Below are 17,684 nucleotides of genomic sequence, written 5' to 3' on the forward strand. Positions count from 1 at the left end.
ACCGCCTGTTGATGTCACCAGGCAGGCCAAAACTCCATCCCACCAAAACAGAATGACATTTCAAACTGTTCTTACACTAAAAGGACATAATCTTCACAATATTATTCAAACCTGTGTGTAAAAATATATAAAACACAGTAAAACACGTTTTTGACTTCATGGGATTCCATAGTCATGTGAGTTTACCTTTGACAGAAGAGCTGCAACACCTTTGCCCCTGAAAGACTCGGGTACATAAGTTGACAGTAGATCTACCTCCTTCTTGCTCGTAAATTTGTAGCGCAGCACCGCGATATCCTGATGTCCTGTGCCAAGAGAGTAAAATGTTATTTATACGTGTAACATATTATATTCCCCACAGTCATGCGTTCCTAATTAGGAACGTTCCCAAGTGGGCCATGCATGAACACCGGCCTCGAGTTACTATAACCCCCTGGTTGTAAATGGCAATCCCTGCTCTGTTTCACGCTCACCTTCGCCGTCCAGGTTGATAGAAAAGCAGAGGTTGTATCGGTCATGTTTTACTCTCAAGTCGGCGTTAGGACTCAATACACTAAAGGCAGACATATGAGTATTCAAACCCTTTACAGAATGAGGTGTGCTGTTCAATGCATAGACGCGGAAAATCAATTTTCATAAAGCCATATCGATTGTCTTGTTCAAGAGTCAGTTCTCGCTCGTGGCTGTGCGCAGTCTTTCCCAATGCAATTCCATTGATGTCCACTAGCCAGCGTAAAATAGTTACTTCATGACTATAATGAGTTGAGATTGTAATTAAATTACCATCCACCTCTGTCAAAAAATACAAATATGAGTCTTCAATTCCATCTGTAGGCTACAAAGTGGTCTCTTTACCAATGCAACATATATTATGAAAGGTAAAGACAATGAGACAGAGCTCAAAACAAGGTTTATTTCTAGGTTCTATAGGCCTAATATACAGTTCCCAATAACACAAACAACAGTTTCCCTCATTTCTGCTATATGACAGTTCTGCTGAAGCAAGTTGCAACTTGTAACTTGAAATACCCAAGTTATTTTAGTTTACAAGTAACCATTTTTCCAACATCTTTTTCAGTCACCTGTGTCCATTCAGCATTGAAAACATTCCAACATTTCAATAATCGTTTTGTCTTCTTCTCTTTTCATTCCGGTCTCAGCTGGTCCTCCATATTTGACAGTCATAAGTACTGGCCCAACGCATCATCTTATTCCCAGTTCTATGTGGTGTGTATCCAGAATCAGTGCCAATCCAATGCTATGTTGACTACAGCTCCTCTGAGTCTGCTAAAGCTGCAATATTATTCACTCCTGCAGCATTATTCACTCCTGCAACCATCACAGCGAAAAATACATTTGGGAAAAGGGATCTGGCATAGATGGACATCTTGGGGAGGGAGTGAGCCATGGCCACCTCTCTCTTCTTGCTGTTCAGAATCTTCAGGATCTCATTGGCAGCCTCTGCTGGACAGTGCTGACAGAGATGCCATACTCTTGGACCTCAGCCCGCAGACAGTCAAAGAAGGCTTGGACCGCATGCTTAGAGGCAGCATCTGAAACCCAGCAAAAGCCAAATTCAGACCCTGATCTCCCGCTCATACAATTGTTTCATTATTGAGGGAACTCATACTGTACATCTGAATACCTGTTAATTCAAACTTCATCAAACTACATTCAGAAGTAGGCCTACTGTTGGTATGAAAATGACTGAACTCACAAGTGGCACGGAAAGGCATAGCCAGCTTGCCCTGGATGCTGTTGACCAGAATCACATGGCCAGTCCTCCTCTCGACATCATGGATGGCAGAAGACCTGTGGAAGGGACCAATGTAACACAACTCTCAAACTCAAATTCCTTTTAACTGAGTTCAATTATGCTCTGTTGTGATATAGTACCCTTAGCCACTGTGATAGGGCCAAAGTAGTTATTGTCCATAACTAGCTTGTCCATCTTCAGTGATGTGCTCTGTACTGGGGCCTTGACTTTAAGGCTGCTGTTGAGAATGAGCACATCCACACAGCCACAACACTCCAGCGTCTCTGCGATCACATCTGGCATGCTGTTCATGTCACCGAAATCCACCAGCACAAGTTTAGGAGGGAAGGTCTAGGAAAGGGAAAGAGGATTTCACAATGATGCAGGACCAAATTATTGTAATATATGGTTATTAATCTTTAGGATATTCATGATCACTTTACAATTTATGCATATTCATATAAATGCTAATAAAACGTAACTTTGTATCAGGCATATAAAGACCATATAATTGCTCTGTTGGGTTTAAGAGTTATGACATACTTACTAATTTAGGGTCTGTAGCGCTAGTCAGGTTATCAGCAAAACCTTCAAGTTTTTCCAAAAATGTTCCGCAAAGGATGACTCTAGCTCCTCCTCATGTCACCAGGCAGGCCACAACTCCATCCCATCAAAACAGGCTGATTTTTCAGGTGGTCTTTTCAAACAGATCTTACACTTAAAGGGCGTTATCATCATGTTCCCAATTTCACAGTATTATTCAAACCTCGTAGTGTGGAAATATATATAAAACACAGAAAAATCACATTTTTGAATGCACTGGGCCTTTAAGCCTTTAGTTACTCTTATAACTCTGAAATGGAAACTGAAGAGACAGATTTTGACCATGTACTGTAGTGACAGAGCAAGTTAAAAGATAGAGTTTATGATCACTCTAATAATTGCTGTCTGGTTGTTTCATCAGAAGGAGCTAAACATTCTCCTTGATACATGACCTCAAATTATCACAAAGGGCAAAGTGAAACCTATCTTCAGTTAGGACAGTATCAATGTGAAGCATACCGAATATGTCAGACAGTCAAGGTGACTCAACATTTCATAGCTCATTCATACAGTATAAGATACAGTCACTTTACAGTAACTTTCTCTCCTAAGATTAATATATCTTTGCAATAACCACCTACGACAATCCCAGTTTGTCCCATTGCAGTTTAAGTGTGATTGGTCCACAGTATTTGTTCTACTGAGTGTTGTAATAGCACTTAAGCCACAGTTTACCATGTACTGTACAGTGTGTGTCTGTCCAAAGGGAGGCTCCAAATATACCCTAACCTAAAAATACTATAGCAACGTTATTTTCAAAAGCTGTACGGTAACATCAGCACAACTCCACGATACATTTAATAGATCCAAGAATAACATGAATGAAACAAATGCAATAAAGACACATTGTGTAAAAAAACGAAGGACCGTAATCATAGATGTTATCCTGCCATCCCTACACAAACTACAATGAAATCAGAACATGGAACTATACAGTTACAGTAACAAGTTTCCGTGTCTCAACACAAAACGTGCAAATACTGTCCTGGCCGTGTGTCATTGGCTGACTGTCTCCATTTCACACCTATAGTATGGTTTGATATCATTCCCACAGCTGCCACTTATGGTTTGGGGTGGCTAGACCTCTGGTGGAAAAATGTCTGCTAGTCTTCCTGGTTAGGTCTTCTCATTTGGGGCAATGTTCCCAGTCCCAGCCCACACAGATTGTAGCTCTGACCAGCAGTCCCCGTCCCCCCAGCAATACTTTGGGATTTGAGCTCTTTTAATAGCGCACAGCTGAGTCAGTCATTTTCCATGCATGTTGTATACATGTTACAGTGCCTTGCGAAAGTATTCGGCCCCCTTGAACTTTGCGAACTTTTGCCACATTTCAGGCTTCAAACATAAAGATATAAAACTGTATTTTTTTGTGAAGAATCAACAACAAGTGGGACACAATCATGAAGTGGAACGACATTTATTGGATATTTCAATTTTTTTAAACAAATCAAAAACTGAAAAATTGGGCGTGCAAAATTATTCAGCCCCCTTAAGTTAATACTTTGTAGCGCCACCTTTTGCTGCGATTACAGCTGTAAGTCGCTTGGGGTATGTCTCTATCAGTTTTGCACATCGAGAGACTGACATTTTTTCCCATTCCTCCTTGCAAAACAGCTCGAGCTCAGTGAGGTTGGATGGAGAGCATTTGTGAACAGCAGTTTTCAGTTCTTTCCACAGATTCTCGATTGGATTCAGGTCTGGACTTTGACTTGGCCATTCTAACTCCTGGATATGTTTATTTTTGAACCATTCCATTGTAGATTTTGCTTTATGTTTTGGATCATTGTCTTGTTGGAAGACAAATCTCCGTCCCAGTCTCAGGTCTTTTGCAGACTCCATCAGGTTTTCTTCCAGAATCGTCCTGTATTTGGCTCCATCCATCTTCCCATCAATTTTAACCATCTTCCCTGTCCCTGCTGAAGAAAAGCAGGCCCAAACCATGATGCTGCCACCACCATGTTTGACAGTGGGGATGGTGTGTTCAGGGTGATGAGCTGTGTTGCTTTTACGCCAAACATAACGTTTTGCATTGTTGCCAAAAAGTTCAATTTTGGTTTCATCTGACCAGAGCACCTTCTTCCACATGTTTGGTGTGTCTCCCAGGTGGCTTGTGGCAAACTTTAAACAACACTTTTTATGGATATCTTTAAGAAATGGCTTTCTTCTTGCCACTCTTCCATAAAGGCCAGATTTGTGCAATATACGACTGATTGTTGTCCTATGGACAGAGTCTCCCACCTCAGCTGTAGATCTCTGCAGTTCATCCAGAGTGATCATGGGCCTCTTGGCTGCATCTCTGATCAGTCTTCTCCTTGTATGAGCTGAAAGTTTAGAGGGACGGCCAGGTCTTGGTAGATTTGCAGTGGTCTGATACTCCTTCCATTTCAATATTATCGCTTGCACAGTGCTCCTTGGGATGTTTAAAGCTTGGGAAATCTTTTTGTATCCAAATCCGGCTTTAAACTTCTTCACAACAGTAGCTCGGACCTGCCTGGTGTGTTCCGTGTTCTTCATGATGCTCTCTGCGCTTTTAACGGACCTCTGAGACTATCACAGTGCAGGTGCATTTATACGGAGACTTGATTACACACAGGTGGATTGTATTTATCATCATTAGTCATTTAGGTCAACATTGGATCATTCAGAGATCCTCACTGAACTTCTGGAGAGAGTTTGCTGCACTGAAAGTAAAGGGGCTGAATAATTTTGCACGCCCAATTTTTCAGTTTTTGATTTGTTAAAAAAGTTTGAAATATCCAATAAATGTCGTTCCACTTCATGATTGTGTCCCACTTGTTGTTGATTCTTCACAAAAAAATACAGTTTTATATCTTTATGTTTGAAGCCTGAAATGTGGCAAAAGGTCGCAAAGTTCAAGGGGGCCGAATACTTTCGCAAGGCACTGTATGTTTAGCATGGCAAGGCAGCTCACACCTCCAGGAGGCAGGGGTCGTGGGGGAGATGGTGTCCCATTGCTAAGGCCTTGCTCTATTTAGCTCTGTTTTCATTTAGTGCCCCACAAAGGATATGGCATAGAAAACAAACTGAATCACATACACTCACACAGACGTACCAGTGAGCATGCATAGCCTACACACACACACAGACAGAAAGACAGACACATACACACAAAGGGCAGGCTTACCAAATGGGTACGCAGGGCATGTGCCATGGGGCCCCGACCTCCAGGGGACTCCAACCCTCCCCTCCCCCCAAAATAAAAGTTACTATTATTATTTTATTTTGGGGCGTTGAGAGCAGACTGGAGGTCAGGCCACCCAGATAGCATATTATGAACACATTGGTTGAGGGCCCCCCAGATAGCAAATTAACATCAAATCAAATCTAATCAAATGTATTTATATAGCCCTTCGTACATCAGCTGATATCTCAAAGTGCTGTACAGAAACCCAGCCTAAAACCCCAAACAGCAAGCAATGCAGGTGTAGAAGCACAGTGGCTAGGAAAAACTCCCTAGAAAGGCCAAAACCTAGGAAGAAACCTAGAGAGGAACCAGGCTATGTGGGGTGGCCAGTCCTCTTCTGGCTGTGCCGGGTGAAGATTATAACAGAACATGGCCAAGATGTTCAAATGTTCATAAATTACCAGCATGGTCAAATAATAATAAGGCAGAACAGTTGAAACTGGAGAAGCAGCACGGCCAGGTGGACTGGGGACAGCAAGGAGTCATCATGTCAGGTAGTCCTGAGGCATGGTCCTAGGGCTCAGGTCCTCCGAGAGAGAGAAAGAAAGAGAGAAAGAGAGAATTAGAGAGAGCACACTTAAATTCACACAGGACACTGAATAGGACAGGAGAAGTACTCCAGATATAACAAACTGACCCCAGCCCCCCGACACATAAACTACTGCAGCATAAATACTGGAGGTTGAGACAGGAGGGGTCAGGAGACACTGTGGCCCCATCCGAGGACACCCCCGGACAGGGCCAAACAGGAAGGATATAACCCCACCCACTTTGCCAAAGCACAGCCCCTACACCACTACAGGGATATCTTCAACCACCAACTTACCATCCTGAGACAAGACCGAGTTTGCCCCACAAAGATCCCCGCCACGGCACAACCCAAGGGGGGGGGGGGGGGCGCGCCAACCCAGACAGGAAGATCACATCAGTGACTCAACCCACTCAAGTGACGCACCCCTCCTAGGGACGGTATGAAAGAGCCCCAGTAAGCCAGTGACTCAGCCCCTGTAATAGGGTTAGAGGCAGACAATCCCAGTGGAAAGAGGGGAACCGGCCAGGCAGAGACAGCAAGGGCGGTACGTTGCTCCAGAGCCTTTCTGTTCACCTTCCCACTCCTGGGCCAGACTACACTCAATCATATGACCCACTGAAGAGATGAGTCTTCAGTAAAGACTTAAATGTTGAGACCGAGTTCACGTCTCTTACATGGGTAGGCAGACCATTCCATAAAAATGGAGCTCTATAGGAGAAAGCCCTGCCTCCAGCTGTTTGCTTAGAAATTCTAGGGACAATTAGGAGGCCTGCGTCTTGTGACCGTAGCGTACGTGTAGGTATGTACGGCAGGACCAAATCAGAGAGATAGGTAGGAGCAAGCCCATGTAATGCTTTGTAGGTTAGCAGTAAAACCTTGAAATCAGCCCTTGCCTTGACAGGAAGCCAGTGTAAGGAGGCTAGCACTGGAGTAATATGATCAAACTTTTTGGTTCTAGTCAGGATTCTAGCAGCCGTATTTAGCACTAACTGAAGTTTATTTAGTGCTTTATCCGGGTAGCCGGAAAGTAGAGCATTGCAGTAGTCTAACCTAGAAGTGACAAAAGCATGGATACATTTTTCTGCATCATTTTTGGACAGAAAGTTTCTGATTTTTGCAATGTTACGTAGATGGAAAAAAGCTGTCCTTGAAATGGTCTTGATATGTTCTTCAAAAGAGAGATCAGGGTCCAGAGTAACGCCAAGGTCCTTCACAGTTTTATTTGAGACGACTGTACAACCATTAAGATTAATTGTCAGATTCAACAGAAGATCTCTTTGTTTCTTGGGACCTAGAACAAGCATCTCTGTTTTGTCCGAGTTTAAAAGCAGCCATTCACTTCCTTATGTCTGAAACACATGCTTCTAGCGAAAGCAATTTTGGGGCTTCACCATGTTTCATTGAAATGTACAGCCGTGTGTCATCCGCATAGCAGTGAAAGTTAACATTATGTTTTCGAATGACATCCCCAAGAGGTAAAATATATAATGAAAACAATAGTGGTCCTAAAACGGAACCTTGAGGAACACCGGAATTTACAGTTGATTTGTCAGAGGACAAACCATTCACAGAGACAAACTGATATCTTTCCGACAGATAAGATCTAAACCAGGCCAGAACTTGTCCGTGTAGACCAATTTGGGTTTCCAATCTCTCCAAAAGAATGTGGTGATCGATGGTATCAAAAGCAGCACTAAGGTCTAGGAACATGAGGACAGATGCAGAGCCTCGGTCTGATGCCATTAAAAGGTCATTTACCACCTTCACAAGTGCAGTCTCAGTGCTATGATGGGGTCTAAAACCAGACTGAAGCATTTCGTATACATTGTTTGTCTTCAGGAAGGCAGTGAGTTGCTGCGCAACAGCCTTTTCAAAATGTTTTGAGAGGAATGGAAGATTCGATATAGGCCGATAGTTTTTTATATTTTCTGGGTCAAGGTTTGGCTTTTTCAAGAGAGGCTTTATTACTGCCACTTTTAGTGAGTTTGGTACACATCCGGTGGATAGAGAGCCGTTTATTATGTTCAACATAGGAGGGCCAAGCACAGGAAGCAGCTCTTTCAGTAGTTGGAATAGGGTCCAGTATGCAGCTTGAAGGTTTAGAGGCCATGATTATTTTCATCATTGCCATGTCATTAGCCATGGCAAAATATATAGAATAGTTTTTTAAAAATGCTTTAAAACTGCAAGATTTTCTCTAAGTCTCATGGCACATCGGCCCCAGATGTGCAGTCCAGCCATGCACACACACACACACACACACACATGCACTGTTTTGTCAGCTTTACAGCTCCTTTGAGCTGTCTTATTCCATGCCAAATGTTGACCCAATGTCTCCATCTCCAACCTGTATCAAATAAACTTTATTATAAGTGTTGTAGAGAAAACATGTTACTATCTTCTCATCTTTATACTAATTAATCCTCACGTGGCATTCAGTTTCTCATATTGATTACGATTACAGGATTGACTAAAACTGTACAAAGTGTGATTGCTCTACGTACAAAGTGTGATTGCTCTTGAAACGCTCCCCTTGCGCGTCGTTTCTATGATATTCCCTGATCTGCACACTGTTGGAATGTTTGGCTACTCTCTCATCTGGGTAGCTATGTTCTATCACTCTGTGGAATGGGTAGCGCAAGCAGTTTGCCTGGACGACTGGAAAAATCCATGGAGCAGTCTATTACAGTACTGTGCAATTACAGCTAGCTGGACAGTCTGGTCCGTCAAGGCAGTCAGGCAGATACAGAATATCATCGGTTTAAAATATTGCATTAAATCATGGCTGATTTTGAGGAATTCGAAAAACAGCTGAGCGAAAACCGACAGGGTGATTTCCCATTTTATTTTAGCCTTCAATTTTGGATGTGTTGCAATGGTTCTAGCTATCTATAAGCTTTTCGATAGCTAACTAACATTAGCTAGCTAACTAGCATGCATTGTTGTGGTTATGTAGCTAGTTGTCAAGTTAGCTAGATAGCTTTGCTAGAAGAGCTAGTCATGCTGTATGCAGATGTAGCTTATTTAGACTAGCTAGCTAATTTAACCATTAGCCACTTAATTTATTGATTAGCAAACATGGCATGGCTATAGTTCGAGTGAATTAGCTTATCTAACGTTACCTAGCGAAATTGATAGTTAACTAGCTAACTATAGCTGCACCAGATATCTAGATGCACTCACTGATCTACTGCACTAGCCAGCTAGAGTTAGCTAGCTAGTTACCAAGATAAGCAAGCTAGCTATCCCAGACTGACTGATCAATTTCGTTTGCTTGGTCAGCTTGCAGGTAGGTTAGCTATATCTTGGTCCATAACAAGCATCCCACTGGAATGTTATGAACTCATTTCTGTCAAATCTATTCACATAGCTGGAAGCAGCTTCTGTGTATTTTACCCCGATCAAATTAAGTTTATTCAAGAGTTCATTATTTGGCTTATTGGTGTATTATAGTGACCCATTGTGCTTAATGATGCTGAAACATGATTGTATATAGCTACCAAAAGGTTGGCTTATGTTCCATCCTTTCTCTTCCCACCGACATAGAGAGAGAGAAGGAGAGACGCAAGAAGAGGAGCGGCAGTGGGTCTCAGAGCCGCAGTGAGAAACATAGCAGCTGGAGCAAAGACCGAGGCAACCGGAGCCGAGAGAAGCGAAGCCGCAGTAGAGACAGGAAGAGCCGGGAGCAGAGGAGCACCTCGCGGGATCACAAGAAGCACAGGTGAGTATTTAGCCCCTGGTACAGTACCTGGAGCCACTCACTGACAGAAAGCAGCATGTCAGGTATACTAAGGTATTGCCTTTTCAGTGTTACCTTTGCCAACAATGAGCCAACATGTATTCCGTTTACTCAGCTATTCTCCACGAAGAACAAGGAGGAAAAGGACCTGCAGATACTGGGATGTGCCTCCACCTGGCTTTGAACACATCACACCATTGCAGTACAAAGCTATGCAAGGTATCTGTCAGCTTCTCTTTGCCTGTGGCTAATATCCTACTGTAATGTTCCCCTGTTTTATTTATTTCCTGTTAAGTTCATACATGTAAGAATTAATTGTCCAGAACAGTGCCAGTTACTAAGGTTGTGTGAAGTTTCTCTTACTCTACTTTTCCCTTCAGCGGCTGGGCACATACCCACAATAGCCCTGCTGGCATCATCTGCCATGAGTGGGTTGGCAGTAACACCCTCCCAAGTGCCCATAGTTGGCAGTCAGATGACTAGGCAGGCTCGACGTCTCTATGTTGGCAATATTCCCTTTGGTGTGACAGAGGTAAACTTCCTAGAGGACTTACGTTGTCTTGCACATTGAAGTGACAACATCGTATTTCACTGTATTTTTGCAGTTACTGTATGGGTTTCAGCTGATATTTTTTCCTTTATTTATTTCTGTTGTTAGGAGTCCATGGCAGAATTCTTCAATGCCCAAATGAGGCTTGCAGGCCTATCGCAAGCCCCTAGCATCCCTGTGCTTGCTGTGCAGATAAATCAGGATAAAAACTTTGCATTCCTAGAGGTAGGTTGCCTTGTGTCCTCTCTCTTCTGTATATGTTGGTGTGTAACATTAGTTGCCTTGCATAACTTACTTAAACTGTCTAACTCCCTGTTTGGCATCTTCCTCTCCAGTTCCGGTCTGTCGATGAGACCACACAGGCCATGGCTTTCGATGGAATCATTTTCCAAGGTCAGTCGTTGAAGATAAGACGACCACATGACTACCGGCCCCTACCTGGCATTTCAGAGCAACCTGCTTTTCATGTCCCAGGTTTGTACAGTGGCAACATGCTTTCTTAGTTATGTAGTTCACATTCATAGCACCAGTAGATATCAGCTACAGTACAGGTATTTTGCAGTTGAACGTGTTTATTGTTGTTTTTGTCTCTCTAGGTGTCGTGTCCACAGTGGTACCAGACTCCCCACATAAACTGTTTATTGGAGGCCTACCCAACTATCTCAATGATGATCAGGTACTTCACTCAAACAGTCATTTCACATTGACAACACAAGCATACCATACCCTCATTTGTATTACTTTCTTGAACTGGTCACTTAAGTGACAGACTTACAGTATTCTGTTCTGGTTGGGTGGGGGAGAAGTGACCTTTGTCCTTTACACTTACAAGCATGTTGAGGCCACAGGAGGTTGGTGGCACCGTAATTGGGGAGAATGGGCTTGTGGTAATGACTGGAGCGGAATCAGTGGAATGGTATCCAGGCGTTTGATGCCATTCCATTAGCTCCATTCCAGCCATTATTATGAGCCGTCCTCCCCTCAGCAGCCTCCACTGGTTGAGATACAGTGAGCTAAATAAAGCTTATAGGCACACGGGAATAAAACATACTAGGGAGTAACAATGGGAACAACATTTGGCCTAAAGTAGACAGTATGATCTTAACTGTAGCTGACGCTCTTTCCCTGGCCATAAGTCCATGGCAGGCATTTAGTAGTGTAGAGATGCTTATAGGAACTAACACATTCAGCACTGACAGCATTTGCTTCAGTCACACCCTGCAGGTGTGAGAGTGCTTTTGTGCTAAGCACAATGTACACCCTACCCAAAGGAGAAGTTGCTGTTTGAAAAACATTGAATAATTGACCTTCAATTTAATTACAATTTTCTTAAAATTCATATTTTTTCAGGTTCTGTTTTCATTGTGTCTACAATTTGACCGGTGTTGTATGGAAATCAAATATGAATGTAGTATTTATGTCTGATATTTGTGAAGATGCCAGTAACTCTTCCTTTTATGCAGTTTGTTTTTACACTGCTGTTAGCAATCATGAGATTACATTTCATTAGCATTATTCATTAGCATTAGTTAATGTGAACACATTACTTTTCACTCCATGAATCGCTCTGATGTGTTTGAATAAAAACTCAGCTAGTGATTTCATGACTGAACTAAATTGTGAATTAGTATTTACACATATTATTTATGCATAATCATCAACCCAGTTTCAATCTCGTTCACTTGATTTAAGAGATAACAATAGTATCTATCAGATAAGTAGTTTATAGTCACTAATGGTCCCATGAAAACATACTTTTGAATGGGATAAATGCGTGACCACCTGCTAGCAGGAGCTATAAGTATATGCATTGGTGGGTTAATAGGCTTGATTATCAGTAATCCAGTGAGTGAAAAGTGTAACTGTTCAGCTGTATGCTCATTTCTCATTTTAACCATGCTTATTTGACAAAGGTAAGCAAAGTCCAGTTCATAAGATGCAGCGAGGTAACATGTCCTAGATATCACAATATGCAGGCTTGAGTAAAATTCCTGGTTAAGTCAAATGGTTGCCAACAACCGTATTCCATGATTCCTCACACCAAACATATTACGCCCTGACTGTGCTACATCTTCACTCCAAGTTCCAGAGAGATTGGGAAACAGCATAGTTCTGCAATGTTGTTGTGCACTAAATGAATTGGATTCTAACTTTCCATTCTTCCTGATTTCTTTCTAAACAGTACCCTGATTGTACCCTGGTGTTTATTTTCTTATTCTTTTTTACTCTTGCAGTCACTGCTACTGCTTTGATACTCACAGCTCTTTCATTTTTGTTCCCCCACTTTGTCCCCAGCTAGGGGCCTGTAAGATCGTTAAGTCTGCGCTCATAATTTGTTCAGTAGTACTGATCTACTGCTGCCATGCCAACATGTAACACAAGGCAAGTAAGACATTCCGTTCCTCCCACGGATACACTCCTAGCCAGCAGGTTCCCTTCCTGGCTACTCTTTCTCTCTCTCCCATCACTCTTTTGAAACGCGTTAAGGACTAAATTAGTTAGGGGTGGGATAAAATAAACAGATTCCCGATTAATGTTAGGTTTGGGGTGGTTCTCAGCCTTAAAAATAAAGGTAAGACTGTGTTAACATGATGTACTGTCATGAAACAAGTGCATTTTGTAGATTAAGTGATAGCCAATCAGTTTACTTTGATGATGGGTTCATCATTATTGGATTTTATAATCAGTGCACAATTTGTGCTGTAACTTTTATTATTGTTAAGTAAATTAATTTCTGGTAAAATATGAATCAAATGAAATACATTACACAAAGTTTGTTAATCCAGTTCTGTCTATCTGTACCTGTTAATGTTTTGTCATACAGAAAATCAGTCATTCAGGGCTCTTTCAAAAATCTCATATATAGTTTCCCTGGATTATTGTGGATTTAGTATATGTCATACTTAAATAGAGTTCATCTGTAAAACATCAGCCGTTGTGTGCATATACAAATTATTAACAAATTATTAACAAACAATTGATTTGCTTCGTAATTAAGCAATCTTAATCTCATCACACTGAAACAATTAATATATATATTTTTTAATACAAGATACAAATATTTTGTTTTCTTTGACCATGTCATTTATTGCACTTCCCCAGGCCATTCACCTTGGTATGATTTCTCTCCTCATGACTATTAAATGGAGGCTTAGAATTCATTCAGTAGAAAATGTGGTGGATTCATATTACCCTGCTTATGCCTCTGCTTGTCTTCATCTCTTATGCAGGTGAAGGAGCTCTTGACATCATTCGGACCACTCAAAGCTTTCAACCTTGTCAAGGACAGTGCCACGTCACTTTCCAAAGGTTATGCCTTTTGTGAATATGTTGACATCAGTGCGACTGATCAGGTACAGATGAGCAAATGCTATGCTTTCTCATGGTTATGGTTTATAATTTTTTGGTGTCAAATCAATCTTGTTTTTAAGGTTCTATTCCATATTTGAAAAGTTTCTGTGTATGTTTGTCAGGCGGTGGCTGGGCTCAATGGCATGCAACTGGGTGACAAAAAGCTCATCGTCCAGAGAGCAAGTGTGGGAGCCAAAAACGCCAATCCGGTGAGCGCAGTTCCCTTATGCATTTTGAATTGCAAGAAACAAATGTGAGTACCAGCAGTCTAAATGTGTCTTCTGTCTGGGCTGTTTTCCTTCCTCCCACCTAGACTGCCATCATCGAGACCCCGGTGACGCTGCAGGTGCCTGGGCTGCAGGGACTTCAGAACTCTGGGCTGCCCACAGAGGTGCTGTGCCTGCTCAACATGGTGATGCCTGAGGAGCTGGTGGATGACGAGGACTACGAGGAGATCCTGGAGGACATCAGTGAGGAGTGCTGCAAGTACGGCAGCGTGCGCTCCATCGAGATTCCCCGGCCCGTCGAAGGAGTGGAGGTCCCTGGCTGTGGCAAGGTAAAAGGTTGAACTGAGGTTATTCAATACAGAATGAGACTCTGCTCTTCACTGTTGTTAAACATAAGTAATTGGTCTGAACAAAATAAAAAACTGTAATACACCACATGAAGGAAGAATTGTTGTTGAAGTAACATGTATGTATTTGCTATTTGGATCCTGATGAAGTTGATGGTTATTTTTGTTTCAGATCTTTGTGGAGTACGTTTCTACTGCAGACTGTCAGAAAGCCATGCAGGCCCTCACTGGCCGCAAGTTTGCCAACAGAGTGGTGGTAACCAAATACTATGATCCAGACATGTATCACAGACAGGAGTTCTCAGGGTAGAGGGGAAACAGGAGGCAATACAGGGAATTAACTGGGATCTCCTCTTTCCTGCTTCCTCAAACCTGGTTTCAGCTCTTCAGTATCGTGTGTTCTGTCTCCAGTATTCACAGCTAGTACGTTGTAACCCTATCCTCATTTACTACAGTAGTACAGATTTTTGGGGAAAAATACTAGATTTTTACATGTGTCTTTTAGATACTCTAAGTGATATATTACACCAACAAAAAATATCTGTGTGCGCAGTGAATGAATTTAGTGAAATGTATACAAATAAATAAAACCATGCTATTTGTGTAGGATTCCCTTTGCAGAAGTAGTATGAATGTCATGTGTGCTTAAATCTAAAACCAGACTGTAACATAGCCAGTGTTGCGGTCTTTCTTAACTCTGGAATCAATGAGATGATACAAAGTGAAATGTTTCGATTTCTATTCTGAGCACAAGCTTATTTTGTCTCTTAACTTAAAGAATTGTTAAGTCGAGATGAACCTATATTTGATAGCTATCATACTTTCACTGTGTGATTCTGAGAAGTAACTAACAGTGAAATGTTATTGTATACCCCCCCAGAGTCAGATGAACTTGTGAATACCATGTTTATGTCTCTGCATCCAGTATGAAGGAAGTTAGAGGTAGTTTCACGAGCCAAGTACCATAGACTCCCAGTCATTGAGCTAACGCTAGTTAGCAACTTCCTTCAAATTGCATGTAGAGACATAAAAATGGTTTCCACAGGTTCATCTCACTCTAGGGAAGTAGAAAACATTTCCACAATCCTGAAGTTTAAAACTCAAACACCAAAAAACGTGTGTTAGAAAAACACTCAACACTAATATTTACAAAAAGTGAACAAAACAATTGTTTCAAAAAGTCTTGATTTGGGCATTTTCACCTCGAAACCCATAACCTTGACATTTGCAGATTGTTTTGTGTTCGTGCTCTGGATGAAGAATTTGTGTCATTTAGATTGTAGCAAAAAATTACAAGGTCACAAAAATACCATACTGGCCATAGAAAGGGACATTATGCATAGTTTTTTGAATAAGAAATATTTGGTCATCCTACAGGAAAGGAAGAGGAGATTTTAGAAGATGTGCTTTCAATTTATGTAAATAATGTATGTAGCTAATGTATATCCTGTGTTTTTGTTATCTGATGCTTTCGTAATTGTATGGAAGAAAATTGGTTAATTTATTTTTACCCAAAGGTTTTTTAAGCTTCATGAAAATTGCAGACGTGAGTTGATCCAACATTGTCGTTGTATGACAGTAATTCATATCATTCATCATTACAGTGAGACTAACTTTGAGTGTTTTATTATGTACTGTATATCACATACGATTACAACAAAAACAGTATGCTTCATTATGGGTACATTGGAAATCAGCTTTCAACTAAATAAATGCAGTTCATTGATTCAAAAGAATTATAATTACTGTTTTTGTAAATGTGGTTTTGAATGTGCCAAAACTGAAAGCATTTTTATGTACACATCTAACCTGCCACTGCCATGCCTTGAATAAATGCCTGCATCCTCTGTCAGTCTATAATATCATTATTGTTGCTATGAAATAAGGCTGATGTCAATTTCAGGACAGAGGCATCTTGTGATATCAGATCAGGTGAGGAAATGTGAATACACTGAACGCACACCAGACTGATTATCAGTTCAGCTATCTGTCAGTAGAAGGCAGCAAAATGTAGCTTTATCAGGCTGGTCTCATAGACTAGACATAACATAGTAAACGAAAATCCAGGACACTCAAATGAGTATAATATGTTAATAAAACATAAGAAAAAAGGTTACTTAAGGCACAAACGAAAGGAGGGTATATATAACACAAATGTGTATCAACCCAAAGGTTGCATGTTTGAATCTCATCACGGTATATATAACACATCTGTATCAACCCAAAGGTTGCATGTTTGAATCTCATCACGGTATATATAACACATCTGTATCAACCCAAAGGTTGCATGTTTGAATCTCATCACGGTATATATAACACAAATGTGTATCAACCCAAAGGTTGCATGTTTGAATCTCATCACGGTATATATAACACATCTGTATCAACCCAAAGGTTGCATGTTTGAATCTCATCACAGTATATATAACACATCTGTATCAACCCAAAGGTTGCATGTTTGAATCTCATCACGGTATATATAACACATCTGTATCAACCCAAAGGTTGCATGTTTGAATCTCATCACGCTATTTTGTAACTTTGCAAGCACTTTCTTCTTTTGAGCTACTTTGCAACTGCTTAGCATGTTAACAAACCCTTTCCCTAACCCTGACCTTAACCCTAACCTAACTCTTAACCCTAATCTTAACCAGGGATGGGTAAAATGTACAGAATACAATTACAAAATATAATACACAAAATACCATAAATATCATATCAAATTAAACCACACAATACTTCTATTTTGAAATGTATTTAATTAAAATACATGTATTTTGTATTTTAAAATACAGAAATATATTTGCAATTAGCCGGCCCATAATAGCAATAACATTAAAGAAGCTTCTTACATGCTATAACTGTGAAATGTTGTTGTTTATCTTCCTTAGTTGAATGCCATGACTGTAAGTCACTCTGGGTAAGAGTGTCTGCTAAATGACCAAAATGTATATGTGAAAATGAACATACCAAAATTAACTGCAAAGCACACTGGGTATTATTACCTTGTAATAATAAGGTACCTTGTTTTGGGGTGGAGCTCATTGGAATAATACTTAGCATGCTTTGCAATTGTCCATTTTTACATATACATTTATATTTAGTTCATTTAGCAGACGCTCTTATCACACCATAGTGCCATGAGACTTGTGATACCAATGCAGGGTGAAAGGGGGCAACAAAACTGTAAACCACTATAAAACAATATATATAGAATGGTATTTTGTATTTTGAAAATACAATTTACAGCTCTCGAAAGTATCTTATTACAAAATACATTGGAGTGTAGTTCAACCCAGTGTAATACAAATGACAAAATACATATTTCAAATACTTGTAACAGAGCTACTGCCCATCTGTAACCTCTAACCCCA

At 40.9% G+C, this 17,684-nt stretch overlaps 1 protein-coding gene and 1 pseudogene across 1 annotated transcript; one reads left to right on the plus strand and one right to left on the minus strand.

Annotated features, from left to right (window-relative positions):
• Positions 1–1,092: 1,092 nt before the first annotated feature.
• Positions 1,093–5,442, minus strand: LOC109884100 (dehydrogenase/reductase SDR family member 7C-B-like; annotated as a pseudogene).
• A 3,172-nt stretch (positions 5,443–8,614) lies between these two features.
• Positions 8,615–16,157, plus strand: LOC109884107 (splicing factor U2AF 65 kDa subunit). Its single transcript, XM_020476112.2, has 11 exons — positions 8,615–8,926; positions 9,643–9,817; positions 9,951–10,054; positions 10,216–10,367; positions 10,494–10,610; positions 10,721–10,859; positions 10,982–11,061; positions 13,616–13,738; positions 13,859–13,945; positions 14,050–14,292; positions 14,483–16,157. The coding sequence occupies exons 1-11, from the start codon at positions 8,878–8,880 to the stop codon at positions 14,618–14,620; spliced, it is 1,407 nt and encodes a 468-aa protein (XP_020331701.2). The 5' UTR covers positions 8,615–8,877; the 3' UTR covers positions 14,621–16,157.
• The last annotated feature ends 1,527 nt before the right edge of the window (positions 16,158–17,684 follow it).

The sequence above is a fragment of the Oncorhynchus kisutch genome, linkage group LG6, assembly GCF_002021735.2.
Source record: "Oncorhynchus kisutch isolate 150728-3 linkage group LG6, Okis_V2, whole genome shotgun sequence".
Taxonomy (NCBI): domain Eukaryota; kingdom Metazoa; phylum Chordata; class Actinopteri; order Salmoniformes; family Salmonidae; genus Oncorhynchus; species Oncorhynchus kisutch.